The sequence below is a fragment of the Sebastes umbrosus genome, chromosome 21 (genome assembly GCF_015220745.1).
Source record: "Sebastes umbrosus isolate fSebUmb1 chromosome 21, fSebUmb1.pri, whole genome shotgun sequence".
Classification (NCBI taxonomy): Eukaryota; Metazoa; Chordata; class Actinopteri; order Perciformes; family Sebastidae; genus Sebastes; species Sebastes umbrosus.
In genome coordinates, this window is record NC_051289.1 from 15,267,136 (window position 1) to 15,284,967 (window position 17,832).

Consider the following 17,832-nt stretch of genomic DNA (forward strand, 5'->3'; position numbering starts at 1 on the left):
TGTCGGGTCCAAAATTTATGTTTTGTTTATCTCTGTGGAAGCTATCTGACATTTGATTCCCACTTCTAACAAGGCTTGTGAGCCAAGAGTAACACAACGTTGGTGTCACGTGGTATCTCTTGGTCATCAGTTCGTGTGGGAAAAAACAGATAAATGGCAGAGATTGAAGGTAAGTGCCTGGCCACAACTTGTTGTGAAGTAAATGCAATGGAGCCGGGGCGGGAGAATGCGACATCTATAGTGACTGAATGTTATCAGTATTATCAATAGCACCTTTAAATGATTTTATACTGTGTAGTATCTCTTATAAATTCAAATATAGAGGGCTTGTGTCCCCCCAAACAACACATACATAAAGACAACCAGACAAAAGGCACACAAGATTTTCTCCCCTAATCACAAAACATTCATATTCCAATGCAGCTGCAATGTGACAGTGAGACGACCCGGCACACGTAGAGGTCACTGGCTAATACAGGTAGGCTGCGAGTGTGAGTGTGTGTGTGTGTCTGTGTGTGCATGCCTTATATACCCTTGGGTTAGCAGGAGTTACGACCTGCTTACATTATTAAGGTGAGTAGTAGGCTGTGTTGTGTATGCCTAAACAGCCAGTCCATTCATTACCGATGCAATCCCCTAAGTACATGAATAAGCACACGGACGGCCTACTCTCTCTCTCTCTCTCTCTCTCTCTCTGCCTCTCTGAACTGTAAAGGAGACAAAATATTGGTGTGATGCAGAGCGCTTTAGATAAATCAGAAACAGGAGCAAATTAATAATAAGGAATAAAACAACATTAGCTGATTAAGTATGTATGGCGGAGTGGCGGCTGTAATTTACAGGCAGCTGGGTTGGGTGTCCGGAATAAGGTCTCATTACGGATCACGGTGTGTGTGTGGGTGTAGGTGTGCGTGTGCTTGTAAGTGTGTGTGTGTGTGTGTGTGTCCATGCCGTTAGTAATCCGTCACCAGTGGTCTCAGCTTTATGAAAAGGCCTGCAATCTATGATAATGAGCCCTGTGAAGGTTATGACCACGGTAAACTCATTTGTTAGAGGGAGGGCTTACGTGCCTCTATGTGTGTGTGTCTGTGTGTGTGTGTGTTTTTATGTGTACTATACCATTAAAGAACGCTGAGGAAATATACTATTAAAGTAATGGTCAAAACCAGCAGAGTGTATGAATGAGAGAAACAGAAAAGTGAGAGAAACAGAGAAGCGCATTACATGGATGTTGCGTCACATCTTAGTTACAGCTTTGTTTTTTCTCACTCAGTTTTAAGACAAACAGAACAGACATATGCAGTATACGTTCTTATAGAAGGTGCTCCGTCTATAACAAGCAGTACTGAGACTTCCAACGCGATCACATCTCAGTCTCCAGTACAGAAACGCAAGAATGTGGAATACAGTCACTGTGGATCTGTTCACTGGAGAAAAGACAGTAGTAGAAAATATACTGTAGCAGAGCAATAGCTGTAGACGGGGTCTGAAATTAACTTTTTTCACCGCCTGTCACTGTGGCAGGCAAGTATTTTTTTGTCTGCCACTCATTTTAGACAACATTTTAGATCTGGTGTCATTCAATGTTCAATATGTTTTACATAAAAAAAACATATGCATGGTAAATTCCAGTGTTTGAATTACACTGTAGCTTCCAGGGAAGCCCTATTTTTCAGGGATGGGAGGGTACTGTACACTGTACTGTACTTTGCTATTGTCATCTATAGTGGTTATTTGCATGAAAACACACAATTCAAATTATTCTGATTCTGATTATTCTGATTTGCTATTTAATATACTGTATATCTTGGCATTAGTAGTTTTAATGATGTATTTTAAGCTGATAGACCACGTTATGATTTACCTTCGCCCAATAATCATTTTTTACTGAACAGAGCTTGAACGCATCATAATGTAATTTAATGGAACCTCCGTTAACGTTGGTATCTCTATTATTTAGCCAATGTTACGTTACGTAACGTTACCAATTCTCCTTCTGCTGATTTCAACACAGATTTGTTGTTCTCAGTTTTGCATTAAAATAGGGTAAATATAAGGTGCGCCACAAAAATCTCTATGTAAAATATGAATATTTATTCAGGTTGTGATGTATGCATTTATAAAACTGTTTACCTGTGTTCAAATTGATTGTTATTTGTCAGTAGATGGGAAAAGGCATTTGTGAGTACCCAAAACTACACACAAATACACATTTGCAAATCATATTTTTCATTTGTATATCATGTAATACACATTTATAACCATTTTGAGACTAATTTCACAGCATACAGTACTTATATTGTAAGAAAGAAACAAATAAAGAAAACTTATTACAGCAACAATGGGCTCACTTCCTCTCCTCCATTGTCACTGTTCCTCTTTTTCTTTCCCCTCCGTTTCTATGCTTTTGTTTGAAGCCTCCATCTTCGTCACATCCTCTCGTCATCTCCTGTCTCATTCACTTGCCCATCACCCTTCCCTACTCTTTTTTTTCTTCCTCTTCCCCACCTCACTTTTCTTGTTTCTTTTCTATCTGAAAATAGCCATCCATTTACACAATCATTCCATTTTTCCCACTCCCCTCCGTCCCTTTTGTCTGCAGCTAGGTCAACTGAAGGCAACAGCGGAGAGAAAAAACAAAAGCAGGAACGTGTTTGTGCGTGAGTCACCAGATCACAACAGAAAGCGAAGAATGAAAAGAAAACTGAATAATGCGAATCGCGGTGATGGTGACTGGAAGGAACACGCCAGCATCTTGTTCTACTATGCCAAGGGCGAGCTACATGTTTAGAGTGAGTGTGTACTAAACATGTGGACCTTAGCTTTGTCCAGAGTGAGCTTGATGCAAGTGTAAAGTGATGCAACTATGATGATAGCCTATACAGGAAAAACACACACAGCCTTGCATTCAGGGCTTTTTTTCTATGCCATATTGAAAAGATACTGTATGGCATCGAATAACATCCTATATATAAATATATAGTATATATACCCACACAAGTTTATTCCATCTTTCACTCGACATTCTGACTTTCTTATGACATCTTCTGAATATATTTGTCCTATCTGGGAGTCTGCAGAGCAGAGTTGTGTTTATAACAGCGGTGCAAGACTTGATGGTAAAGGGATTCAAGTGGTCACAAAATCCACCAATTCATATAAACCTTATACCCTTTTTCCACCAAAATTAGCACGTATATGCAGGGTTTTGTACACGGGAAAATCTGCTAAATACAGGCGATAGACTCCTTTCCCATTGCCTGTCATTCATGTACAAGTTGCCAGTAGACAAGTATGACCTTCTGTTCTTTTACCAGAAAACAGGGTTAGTAAAGAGTGAGAATGTTACGGTGGTTACTTATTTCTTTATATCTGTTACTTATTCAGTCTCTCTTTCAAATTCTCAAACCAGAGTTGGTGATTGTTGGAACAGTGGAAAGACTAAAAAAAAGATGGTTTTGAGGGGTGTTTATTTGAGTTTGAATGAAGTGTGTTTTACAATGATCAGCGAGGTAAAGTTACCGTTTCTGTCAATGGAGTCTGGTAGCTTTGAGGAGCGCATATAATGTAATGTTTCTTTTCACATCTAGCTCAGTGAATTAAGGGTTTATTTTGACCAACCAGCATTGGTGATTGTTGGAACAGAAGTAAGACTAACAAGACAGTTTTGATGACTATTATTTTGTTTCTGTCACATTTAAATGAGGTCTCTTTTCGATGATCAGCGAGGTAAAATTACTCTTGTCTGACTGTTGGCTTTGAAGAGAGCATTTTAATCGTATGTTTTGTACATTAATAAACGTACGTTATAAATTTAAATAATTTGTCTAAATCCCTGTTGATTTTTATTATAATATATTCACTTCATCACGCGTCACATAGCATCGCACATGAGCTGGAGTCGAAAAACATCTAAGACCACTGCAGAGTCATTTGTCCCGGGAATGAATGCCGACTGTAATCTTTCCCATTGAAAGCAAAAGCCAGATGTTAGCTGGTGTTGGTGTGTTTTTTGGCCATTGTGAAAGGGGCATAACTTATAACCTAGTGAGGTAATACCAATATACCCGTTTATATTTTTGCAATTCATCGATTAATCATGTACTTAATAAAATGTGAGAAAACTTAAAATACCAATCACACGTTTACGGTGCCCAAGGTGACATTTTCAAATTGCTTATTTTGGCTGTCCATAACTGATATTCACTTTACATTGATATATAAAACTGAGAAAAGCAGCAATTCCTAACATTTGAGAACCTGGAACCTGCACGTTTTTGTTCAATAAGTGATTAAATGATAAATGGGTTAATAAAATTGTCAGATTCATTTTCTGGCAATCACCTAATCAATGAATCGACTAATCGTTTCAGCGCTATCACATTCGCACCAAGCACAGGAGGTGCTTTTCATGTTTGGGTTGTTCTCAAAATCAAAGTGAAATAAAATGATTACCATACAGGTTGGGGAGTCACAGTCATCCGGGTGTATCAGATGGACTAGTTACAGTTCCATCCTGCGGCTGATATATTAACAAAGGTTTACAAGGGCAGAGCACTACATATGTAAGTTTGGCCTTATGGCTGACCTTACAATGCACTTAGTATCCTGTACAGGGAGTAATGCTGCAGCCACTCCTACAAGCCATTTATTCCAGCTAACGACCGTCAAGCACTCATAAATCAGCATTAGGAACCTCTTTCGCCCTCTCTCTCTCTCGTTTAGTTCCCCCCTCTCTGTGGCTCCCTCCTTTCCTCGGATATTTTCTGTCTCTTTCCCTCGTGCTTTTCTTGTCTTCGCCCTTGTCCACTCATTTTTGCATTTTTTACCATCTTTGAACTTGCAACTCCTAATCCTATCGTCCCACTTCTTCTTTGTCCGCTTGTACATACCCACCTTATTTTTTGGATATCTCTTTTCGAATACCTACTTCCTCTTTTTCTGTCTGTCCCCCCTGTCTCGTTTTTTTCATTCCTCTTGCTCCTCACCTTTTCCCACACTGCCTGTTGTTTATGTATTGCTCCTCTTACCTCCAGCCATCCATCCATCCTCTCTCACCCCTCTCTTTCTGAAAAATTCCTTCCCCTGCAGATAGAGACGGCATCCCTGAGATGTCTAACCTGGTATTGGCACCTCTATTGATTTTAATTAAGCTAATTAGTTCATTATTTGAAGGATCAAACGGGGGCATTCATTACTGCATAGAGAGAGACTGGGGGGTTGGGGAAGGGTGGGGGCAGAGAAGTTAATATGGTAATGAAGACGATCAATTATCACTCACAGCAAAGTCATTAACAACAGCATTAGCATAGCCAACCATCGCAACCCCCTGACCTCCCCTGCTCTCTCTTTTCTCACTCGCGCTCATCCTCCAAGCAACTGCTACACAAGCAAATGTATATGTGTGTGTGTGTGTGTGTGTGTGTGAGAGAGAGGAGGGGGGTTATAAAGGTCACACAGTTCAGAGACTGTTTTTAATGCAGACCTGAATTGAGTTTCCACCTTCTCTCACTGCCTTGAGCTGGGCAGTCACTACTACACAGGGTCAGCCAAGTTTGGAGCAACTCCTTCTTTTGCATTATGTCCAAAGCATGAAGGTTATAGACAGCCTAATTCTGTTTTTAATCAGTTGTAGCCAATAAAATATATCAATAACGCTATTAGAATCTTGCTGGGAAAAAGGGCATACATGTATTTGTGGCACTGCTGTGACATGGAAACACATTAAAGCTGATCTGCATGTGCGCTTGTGAACTATGAATACAAAAAAGTTGCGGTCATTCTGAAAAGAGGGCTGTTTTTGTTAATTCCGGAAAAGTTTTCGTCCAACAGCTTATGCCATAACTTCTTCTTTTATGTACTGTTTGGCTGAAATGGGTCTTAAGAGTGCTACCACGGAGGGTTGCGCCACATGACAGGAAAAATGATGTTCTCATTAGCACGGATTAAGTCATGAGACCAATTTTCTCATTTGGTTCCTGGGCATTTTTAATAGCCCCTGTTCTGTGGTTTATAGGGAATGTCATAAATAGTCACTTTCTGAATCACACACGAAAAAATTGGAGACTCTCATCACAGCTGGAGATGTTCCCGGCATTCAGTTAGCACATTTGTAGTCGTCACTTGCTATAACCCATTTCTCGGATACAAATGAGACAAAATAAATTAGGTCTTCCTTGTTAACCCTGTGTTTCATAAACACGGGAAGCTAAAATGGGATATTCTCAATTCAAGCACAACAGAGAACCACACATCTTCACTCTCTAAAATGTGTTTACTAACATGTGGGTGTTTTTGAATATGCCTGGTATGGTAATAATTTGAGAATTGTGTGGGAATGGTGAGATGACAGGATGAGTGGATCAAAGAGAGGGCCAGTGATCCCAGCTGATCCCTACTGATCTGTTCTGATCTACGCTGATCCCTCTCAGGCCTTCACAGTCCCCCGTACTGCCCTGCAGGCCAGGGGCTAAACTCTGGGAATTAAAAAATCTACCCAACAGACAATCTGCAGATAATGTACACACAAAAAAAAAAAAAATTGAAAAATAGCCAACAGATACAAAGACATGCCTACTGATGGATGCAAAAGACATGATAGACTTGAACACAGACATGAAGGACCAAGAGATAACGGAAAAGAAAGAATAGGACTCACTACAGGTGGGGGAAGAAAATTTGATACAGCATGGTATCGTGATATTTTGCGTGGCAATATTGTATCAATATCTTTTATTTTATAAACTATTTACCACTTAACAATCCCACCGCTCATACTGGTATCATATGAAAGTAGAAAACCTACGGAATCGATTGGTACCAACCATGTCATGTCGGCTTGTTGGAAAGAACGCTAAATAACGCTCCAAATTGACGATCAATTTTGGCGAGGGGACCCTTGACCTCTGACCTCAAGATATGCGAATGAAAACTCTGAGATGAACGGAGTGAAAACTGTATCTTACTAGATAAAACATATGTTGACAAATTGCATAATTTGCAGTTGAAAAAAGGTAATATATCGCAATATATCGGCATATCGCAGAATGTTTAAAATCGCAATAAGATTGCATTGTGACATAAGTGTCATGATAATATTGTATCGTGGGGCTTCTGGTGATTCCCACCAATAGGACTCACACATCAAGGTTGTGCATGTGACCAGCATGCTGGATGTGTTGTGTAACATTGTTAAAGTGGCAGTAGGTAGTATATTTTTGGCATCGTTGGGCAAAAATTACATAATAACCTTTCATCATATTGTAATTCAAGTGTTCTGAGACATAACTAGACCTCTGCACCTCCTCATGGCTCTGTTTTGATGCTTTAAAAAATCTACTTTGACCAATCACAGAACATTTCAGAGAGAGAGCATTCCCATTGGCTGTGCTCCGGTCATGTGACCGGTACTTGGCGTTCCTTCAACAGATTTTACAATGGCGCAAAACATTCTCATTTTACAGCTAAACCGTTCACTACAAGATGATTCGGAAAACATTTGAGGAGAGAAATAGGCATTAACGTAACATAATATTGATTTGGTTGATTTGATCAGCGGTGCCTAGTTTGACCGTTTGGTCGGAGTTCGCGAGTGATTGACAGCAGATGGACAGCAGACCTCAGATCAGCTCTTACTGCTTGTTTTCCTCCGGTCTGTGAAATCTTGCAGATGCCGTTAAGAGTACTGGAGGACACAGCGGGACATGATTTTTTTCAGGTTAACTGTTTCATGTACTACTGTCACTATAGTGATGGTTTTATAAAAATAACTTTTATTAATCATATTTGCTCCAACCTACTTCAGCTTTAAAGTCTGACTTGATCTCTCTCCTACTCAAACTCGAGCTCTGGACAAAAGAGTTTGACATACAACCACCGACCAATCAACATTCTAACCATTCTGCAGCCTGCTGTTATAAAAATACAACAACATGAACTGACATTTTCACTTTGAGCTTGGTTTATTTCCTAATTATATGTCTTATAAAAGGCAAGTGGCCTTCATAAGACCACCGTCTGACCGACAAATGTGTCTTCAAGCAAGATACTGAATCCCTGCCAGCTCCAGAAGTTGTTCTGTAGCTGCCCTTGTGCCTTTGACCTGCCTGGAATAACACAAGTGGAAAAAAAAAAACATTTCTACAGAGATCAATAAAGCGACAATTTTATTGCGTTATATGATTACTAATCCTTAAGCTGCCAAAATGACCGTCCAATGAAAGTGTAACCCAGACGATTGAAGGAAATTACTATGAGGACGTTTCCAAAAACTCTGCGCTCATAATAATGCTTTTTATTGTAACCAAACGACACAAAGAAAGTTCAGCGTTTTCCGTGCATTTTTTCACTGGCTGGAAAGCTAATAGAAACTGATACTGGCACCACAAGGACTGGGAGTCTACACCCTAACACTAATACGGATTAAACAATGCTGTTTTAGAGTTCAGCTGCCACTGGGACAACCAGCTACACATCTACATCCTTCAAAATCCAGAATAACCCATGATAATGAATACTTTTTTTTTATATATATATATATATATATATATATAAGTATGTAATAATAATGTATAAATCCCCAAATAGCCCAAAAAATAAGGAATAATCCCACAACATTATTCATTATTCATATCCAACATTAATTATTATGTGGCTCAGAGAGGAGAGCAAATCGTCCACCAATCAGAAGGTCGGTGGTTCGATCCCCGGCTGCTCCGGGTCACATGTCGATGTGGCCTTGGGCAAGATACTTAACCCCAAATTGTTGTGTGTGAATGAGTATTCAGATTAGATCCTGATGGGCAAGGTTAGCACCTTAGCAGCCTCTGCCATCAGTGTATGAATGTGTGTGTGAATGTGTGAATGCTGACATGTAGTGTAAAGCACTTTGAGTGGTCGGAAGACTAGAAAAGCGTTATATAAATGCAAGTCCAATTACCATTTTATTATTCTCAAACGAATGTCGTAGTTTGTTGTCGGTCCTGGGCACTGAAACTGGGATGGAGATGGAGACGGACATACAGAAGCTACATGTTAGCCTGTAGCGCGAAGCTACGAATACCTTTGAATATTTCTCGTCAAAATTTTGAAGCCCAAAAAATTATATTCGGGACAGCCCTAATACAGCGCATTCAGAATATGCATTTCAATTGGGGTGTTTTTATGGCAGTTTGTGACACACAGCCTGATGGCGTCTTGCCAGTTTACGGCCAGCTCTGTGTGTTGTACACAAACCAACCAGCTGACAGTTTGCAGAGATGCATGTCCAAAAGAAAAGCCCACGTTTCTGGTCAGAAGGAGAAACACACATACTTTTAAACATTATGAAAGTCTTTGATATCAACAGGTTTTTGCATATGCGCAGATATCGCAACACCAACCTTTTCAAGAATGTGGTTGAAGGAATGAAAGAGGGAGGCTGTGTTCGCACTGTCGAACAAGTCCGCCACCGGTTACGTTAATCGGTTGCATTTAAACTAGAATATTCATTTTCATTAGTCATGTAAACAGCTTAGTAGGAATATTGTCTTTTTTTAAATAAGGGCAAAAAAACAGAATATTTTGTGCATGTAAACGTAGACATTGGTTATTAATAGTAGAGAAGTTTAAAATGATTCTCCTATAACTTCCATATTTAACTGAACGTATGCATATTGAAGGTATTGTCCTGTAACCACAGGTTCAAAATAGACTTCCAGTATTATTCACAAAGTACTGTTTAATTCCAGTTTATATTGTATGCAGGGAACACGATGATGCTACATCCGTCTGCCAATGGATGACAAATAGACAACAGGCTAATTGCAGCAGTCTAGAAAAGAGAAGTCTTGGATTTCATGATATTATGACCACAAAACAAACTCTGTTTAGTGTCCATTACGGTTCAACCCTATTGTGCATCAACAAGACCATACACTACGATTCAATCAGACGTTAGCCAAGCTCCTATTACAGAGCTCATTGCATCGTTTACATGGTGGAACGGTCCATAAGTAGCTCTAAATGCTCTTCATTTGATTGGATTTCACATTATGGACATCAGAGCAGAAACACACTGTTGTCCCCTGGCTATCCTAATAGACTGTTGAGTGAAGCAGTCCATTTGTTTGTATTTGTTTACCAATCTGGACCCTGAAAACACACAAAGTAACATAAACAGACAGTGAGAGCATCGTTTAAGACGGGTGAAAATGGAGATTCAAAAGCTCAGAAGATGGGTTGATGGCACGGCTTACAAACTCTTATGTTCCCTCGCACTACCGCGTCTCTTCGGCTGCCAAAAGAAGCAGCTGTTGTCACACGAACAATAACAAAATTGTGCAACTGGATGAACTGGAAGACTCTTAGCAACTACAAGAATGTCCTTTCCCAAATTACACCAATTCACCTATTCCTCTCGTTTGCTGTATTTTTTTTGATCTGCGAGAGCTAAATAAATTTGCCTACAATTCAATTACTGTTAATAACACGTGTCAAAACTAATGAAGGCCATTCAGTGTGCATGTATTGCGCTATAGTTTGAAAGAAATGTACATACTCTACAGCCTATTCAGTAAAGGCACTTGAGTAAGTCGTATGGAAAAGTAACTGGGGGTATGCAGCTATTTTTTTTATTGGTGTTGCTAATGCAATGTCATTGAAGGAAATTAAGTTTTAGAATGATGAAAGTTAAAAATGGACAGCTTTGAACGTTGAGAAATGCAAAGCATTGTATTATCGTGACCTTTGTGACCAGTGCAGAGAGCACACAAAGCTAGCCCTCTGACCTTCTCCGTAATAGCAGATAAGTACTTTGATGGATAAAAGGCCATAATTACTTTTCTGTGTGCAAAATCCACTCAGAAGAGCGAATATTGATGGAAGCCTGGCTATAACTGAAATGGAACAATACCTTAAGGTCACTACATCAAGTGGTGATGTCTTTATAGTCCTGCTTTGCCTTGATGCTATCTTGGGGGGATGGGGGTGGGACATTTTGGTACAGCGTCTTTGCACACAGCTTTCCATCTCCAGTCCACTAAGAATGAATGATAATTTATGGTTTCCTCCAGAATGCCACAAACGTAAAAGATAACAACAAAGGGCCGGTCTCTGCTTGACTCCTTTTTTTAGTTTACACACAGTTTATCCTGAAGACATCGATGTACCTTTAACACAAGGTCTCAGCGAAGAATTTCTACAAGGGCTGTCAAAGTGAACGCGATGTGTTAACGCTAATTTGTTTTAACGCCACTCATTTCTTTAACGCATTAACGCAACTTGCGATTTTTAGGTTGTAGCTGGCTCAGTTTTAAAGCTAGAGTGAAGATACTGGCATCATATGAAAATCAAACTAGATAAACCTAAAGAATCCATTGATACCAACCTTGTCATAGTAGCTTGTCGAGAAGGTGGTTGAATAACACTCAACACGCTAAATTTTGGTGACGAAAACCTGGCATGGCCATTTTCAAAGGGGTCCCTTGACCTCCGACCTCAAGATATGTGAATGAAAATGGGTTCTATGGGTACCCACGAGTCTCCCCTTTACAGACATGCCCAATTTATGATAATCACATGCAGTTTTGGGGCAAGTCATAGTCAAGTCAGCACACTGACACACTTACAGCTGTTGTTGCCTGTTGGGCTTGAGTTTGCCATGTTATGATTTGAGCATATTGTTTTATGCTAAATGCAGTACCTGTGAGGGTTTTCTGGACAATATAATCATCGTTTTGTGTTGGTAATTGATTTCCAATAATAAATATATACATACATTTGCATAAAGTAAGCATATTTGCCCACTCCCATGTTGATATGAGTATTAATTACTTGACAAATCTGCCTTTAAGGTACATTTTGAACAGATAAACGATTAACTACGAACAATCACGTGATTAATCTCAATTAAATATTTGAATCGATCGACAGCCCTTCTTTCTACCATTAAAAAACAAGAAAACTGTTGCACGGCTCTATATTGCCATTGTTCTATACAGGTATTACTTAGAATAAACAATGAGGGATTTTCATGTACTTAACTGTTAACCATATTCAGTGTGATCTCTACCGATTGGATTCTGTAAAGACGAAGAGGCCTTGGCCTCGAGAGGTGCACACAAAGAAAGGATCTCGGAGATAGATGCTGCAGCATAGAAAAGAAAGCCGCGAGCCGTTATTCCCTCTCTCTCGTCTCCTCTCTTTTGAATAAATGCGGCTGTGTTTGTGCCTGATATTTGTATAGATGGTGTTTATGAGTAGGCATTTCATCCTATTGACATATGCTTCTGCGCTTAATGCAGAATACTAAATAAATGGCCCTGGTTAAACAGGAAGGTAATATGAAAGTAAGTACATGTATTTGTATATATTCAAAGGATATAAGATGGGTTTGCAGGGTTTCACCTGGACAGCTGAGCCACATTTTTCTTTGAGCTTATGAGTATTTCGTGCTCTTGTTTCATATATGTGTGGGCACACACAAGGGGAGTTGTGGGTATCTTCAGCTTGTAGGTCCCATGCTCCAAAATATACTGTAAGTATTAAAAAAAAATGTCCCACTGTGGGTATACGATGCGTAACATGTCTTTATGTATTGAAACTCTGACTGTATGGTTCTTCTGAAGATGTAAATATGTATAAAATGAAAAAAAATACCATAAAGAACATTACAAATTGTTTTAAAATACAGATATAATGAAAACAACGATACTGGGTCATCTACTCTATAAAAAAACATTTATAAATCCTTACGTCCAAAATACGATCAGAGGTGCGGCGCTTCATTCCCCGATTGGAATCCTTGTAGTCGGCCTCCTTCTGCAGATCCTCGATGGTCTGAACCAGCACCTGGTTCTGGTCTGCGAGGTCACTCACGTAAGACCACAGGAAATTCACTTTCTTCTGCAAGAATAACAGCGCAGCAGGATCAAAGAGTGGTTCATTTGCTCTGTTTTAACAAGCTGACAGTACAACCCAAGCACTTTTCTTCTATAATACAAATTGTTTTATTTTATTGAGTCAGTCAAATCAATGACAAGCTCCAACTCCTGTTTTAAACAAGAGAGCAGTAAACAAAACAATAATGGATGTGCAACTCGGATCACTCAGAATTACATTGATAAACTATCTTGTATTAGCTTTGTATGCTTTGGGGGAAACATAATTACATTTTTTATGGACAACATATAATACAATATTGTAAAGTATAAAACAAAATGTCCCTTCAATATACACTTGTGGAAACTAAATTGGGATATGTGTTTATTTTTGATTATGTTTAGGCAAATAAAACACATGGTTGAGGTAAGATAAAGATCCCTGACAAAACATTAAATGTTTAAACACATCACAGCAGGGGAAGGCACAAATGCCAGTGGAGGAGCTTAATTTCCTCCCTGCAACTACCTCCTACGTCGGGGCCAAAAGTTGACAGTGAACATAAATTGCTATTGCAAATTATTTGCAATATGAACACAGTTCCTAAGACTCTTAGAAAAACTCTGCTCTTCTCTTGAGCAAAGAGACAGAGTTGCAGAGACAGTATGTCATCTTCCCTGACCTATAAATGTAGTACTCCCTCTTGGCAAATCAGCGTTTTTTGAAGTTGACAGATTACAGAAGCGAGATGCATAATTTCCCTGAGATTCATCAAACGTCAAAGTGATGTCAGATATCACTTTGACACAAGTGAATGAACAGAAAAAAAAACAGGGACTCTACGCCTCCAATGATGGCCTCACGAGGGAAACATGAGAGCTCCCCAGACAAACAGGATAACAGAATCTGTATGTTTTATTTAGTTTCATCTAACCCTTGTGTCTTTAGGATAGTCCCACTGAAACGAAGAATCTGATTCAACATGGGGGGTGGAGGAGTCAATATAGTCTCACAGGGCAGGTTGTGATTCTCTTATTTTGTGACAAAAACACACATCTGAAGAGCAGAAAACTGTGGTGACGGTGAAATCTACAGGCAGGCATCTCATTCTACCACAAGTAGTCCATGCATTTTTTAACATCTGGAGTCAAACCGAAGAGCAGCAACACGTTGCTTATGAGGGAAGTTGTGTGAAATATGTAATAGCCTAAGATAACATCGTCAGATTTACGGCAGCTCTATCGCCTTTTGTGGTAAATATTCACTCGCTCTACTTATGTTTAGTTTAATAACGCATCCATTAACCATAGGCTTGTGTGAGTAGGACTATATAGCAGGACTGTCTAAATCATTGCCCTAATTTAGGCATTGTCTTCATGAGGGGTATCAAAATGTTTTTTTAAATTGAAAACACTGTTTTATTTTCCAAAACAAAACTAGGCTCAGAAGATGGTATTCCTGACTCTTGCTGGTTTGTGTTTCTGGAAGAAAAGCATTTCTAAGTTTACATTTTATTGCTTACAAAAAATAGGTCACCTGAACATGCTCCACAACTGATATCCCGTATCAAATCCTCACAGTTCTTCTATATCAGTCTTTTATCTCAGTTAAGAAAAACTGCTTATGCACTTGGATTGCACAGATAGCCTAACACATGCACTGATTGCAGCTCTGATAAAAAGGGAGTGCCCCTGAATTTCAGACTTATTTTTTGCCTTAGAGGAGCACCTGTACATCTGTGTTCATAAACGTCTGTCCCCTACAGCCAAGAAAGTCAACAAGTGTCCCCTGACGCGTGATATAACACTGTGATGTATAGCTTCAGGGAGAGGAACTTTACAAATATGATAGATGTGACAGTATCTAAGATAACATTTAGGGTTGACATTGTATTTAAAAAGGGTGTGGGACTTAAAATGCATCCGTTATATAACTAAAGCATTTTTGGTTTACTGTTTTTTCCAGCTTTGGAACAGCTATTAGTGACTTGATGGAAAGTTTTAAATGTGCACACACCTTAGTTTTTCTTTATAGTTTGCACTTAATAGTTAATTTTCCTCCTCACTGAGTTTGTTGACCTTTTGACCTTATGCACTTGCAAATATATCAGCAAAGCAAACAGATAAACAATGACACATAGCTTTTGTTTCATGCATCATACTCAGAGTTTAATTTTAGTATTTGTTGGTAGAATATTAGTTTCTATTTGTAGCATGGACATTTGGTTAACTTCTGTACAGTCACGCTTTAGTTTGTCTTCAGATGAGTTTGTTCTAATTTCTATTTAACTTTGAGTTACCAGTGCTGAGGGTGCCGCTGCTGGTTGCTGCTGCTGGAGGGACATCTTGTCAGGCCAGAGCACAAGATGGCCCACTAAAAAGGGGCTCTTAAATACAGGAAGTGGCAAATCAGAATGTACCATCTGCCACATCATGGGGGGGGGGGTTATTATTTCTTTAGAATATATTATTTTGGTGGAGCTTTTGTTTTAGTTAATTGCTAAAATATGTATATATGATAATGGTTCTGCTTTGTTTCACTTGTAGTTTAGTTGGTAGTGTTTGTCCTTGTGTTACCCCTTTGTTTCAGAAATGGTCTGATCACATATTATATAAGTTTTCATTCGTCTTCAGTTTGGTGGGTCAGTTTTATCTGTTCGTTTTTTTTCCGTTTATGCTAAGTTAGCACAGCCTGTGTTGAGTTCCATTTAGTTGACCTCTTTATGGGCCCAGAACTTTGTTACATATTTTGTAAATTGTTTGCTTCATTTTGAGGTTTATAAAACCCTCCTTTTGAGACTTCTCATCTCCTGCCAGCTTGGTCCCTCACTAAAGCATAAGACAGCTACTTTATATGAATTCTTTAATTGGGAGGTTGTTCCAACATGTTAAGAAACATAAACCTACAATGGGTTCATGGATGAATGGGCTCCGTGTTTTCAATGGACAGGCTTTATGATTAATTGTCCATATCAACCTTTAGGACTTGGGAGCTCCTGGGTTCTAAACATATAACCTTGTTAAGCAGGCCCGCGACTGGGGCCGGCTGACCGAAACCCATCTCGGAAACCTTGTTACACTTGCTTTGATGCACAGCCCGGCTCACACAGGCTACATTCTGTAGCTAAATGATGTCACATGACAATCCTGATGATTAGAAACCTCTCTTTTTTAAATATGAGGGTGGATCTGTGTTCCTGATCTCTGCCGCTCAGATGGAAACGTAATGCAATTTGCCACCTGTTACAAGTGCTGCGGCTTTATGAAAGCACCCCTACGCTTCCTCCTGTCATTTGTCTGACAGGACAGAGGTCATCTTCTGATGCCCGAGTCACGGTGGACAGGATGCTCTTTGATTTGTATTGGATGGATGATAACCTAATGACAATAGATGTCGGCAGAAAAGTACATAGAGACTTTGGGTCTGAAAGGGGTCCTCAATAATGCTTTTTTTTTTTAAAACATAATGTATGTTGTTGACTGGAACCATGAACACAATCAGGGACCAGAACCCTGGATGGTTACTGGTGGGACAAAAATCGATTCACCTATGGATTGCGATGTTAGTTAGCGGAAGTATACACGTGTGACTACGTCAGCTTTCAAAATAAGGTGTTAACAAAAGGAACCGTATATACAAAATACATGTATGGAAATAAGAATGATTGGATTATATTCACCAGAAGTATAAAACATGACATGTCCCTTATAAATTAAAAAGAAAATACCACTAATTTGTGAGGAAAATGTCTTTAATCTTTGATTTTTGGGTTGCTGGAAAACATTTTTTATAAATAATGCCTGACAATGACTGATGTATTTGACTTCGGGGTATCTCTGACTACATACATGCTGAAAATCAAACATTTCTAATTTAGTAATTTATATATTTTCCAAAAGTCCCTAGAAGTGTATGATTCAGCTTTTTCCCATGGTGTTAAAAAAAGTGTTAACAAAAAATCACAATAAATCATAATATCGAATCGCAATACTTGTAGAATCGCAATTCTTAAAAATCGCAATACATATCGAATCGGCACCCAAGTATCGTGATAGTATGGAATCAGGAGATAGGTGTATAGTCCAGCTCTAATGGTTACCTGGAACAGTTTGATTTCAGTGTTAATTTAGATAGATAGATAGATAGATAGATAATTAGTAACTGTATTGATCCCAAGGGAAATTCAAGTTCCAGGCATCACAGTTCCATAGTGCAAAACATGTTAGTAAAAAAGTTAGTAGTGCAAAGTAAAAAGTACAAAAAAAATATACCAAATATAAAAAATACAAAGAGATGAAGTAAATTGTTAAAACTGAATATAGTGCAGAAGAGACTGTTAAAAATGAGTATAGTGCAGGGTAACTCCAGAAGCTTAGTCTATGACCACTGTCCTAACAACAAAACACACTGAGGTCAAAGGTTCAAACAACAGCTAACCTGTACTTTGAGGTGAATATGCCACTAGAGATGTGACCTGGGTGGTTGCCAGATATACATAAATCGTTTTTTTTCACACAACTTCTACCACACTTAATAGTTCATGAGACCTTAAATAGTCATAATGGCAGCGGTGGGATTCGAACCCACGCCTCCAGAGAGACTGGAGCCTAAATCCAGCGCCTTAGACCGCTCGGCCACGCTACCGATGATACGCAAAGCTCTGATAACACCTGTAGTATACACATTACATAGCTCACCTGCAGTAACTCCTCTCGGGTTACAGTGGTGTCCAGCTCCAGACATCTCAACCTCTGCTCGTAAAGTCCCTTAAACTCGTCTAGAAGCTGTTTAATGTTGTTTGTCTCTGTCCCAGGATCCTGGAGGGCAACTTTCAGCTCCTCTCCTGAGGCTGAGAGCAGGTTCATGCTGGCTAAACACTCATATCACAGCTTGTTGTCACTCTGGTTGAATCTCTGCACAGCATAGTTCATTAGCAAAACAACTTGCATGCAGAGCAACCTGCAAAAAAAAGGG

At 39.2% G+C, this 17,832-nt stretch overlaps 1 protein-coding gene and 1 non-coding gene across 2 annotated transcripts in view; both read right to left on the reverse strand.

The window, feature by feature from the left end:
• Positions 1–17,757, reverse strand: part of LOC119480719 (trichohyalin-like) — a 109,480-nt gene extending 91,723 nt beyond the window's left edge. Inside the window, exons 1-2 of the mRNA XM_037757246.1 lie at positions 17,556–17,757; positions 12,733–12,882 (exon numbers count right to left, since the gene is read on the reverse strand). Coding sequence (XP_037613174.1) covers positions 12,733–12,882; positions 17,556–17,723 — 318 coding nt within the window. The 5' untranslated portion in view covers positions 17,724–17,757. The remainder of the gene's footprint in view (positions 1–12,732; positions 12,883–17,555) is intronic.
• Positions 17,421–17,502, reverse strand: trnal-uag. The gene has a single exon. It is a non-coding gene; the product is annotated as a tRNA-Leu (tRNA).
• Positions 17,758–17,832: the final 75 nt, after the last annotated feature.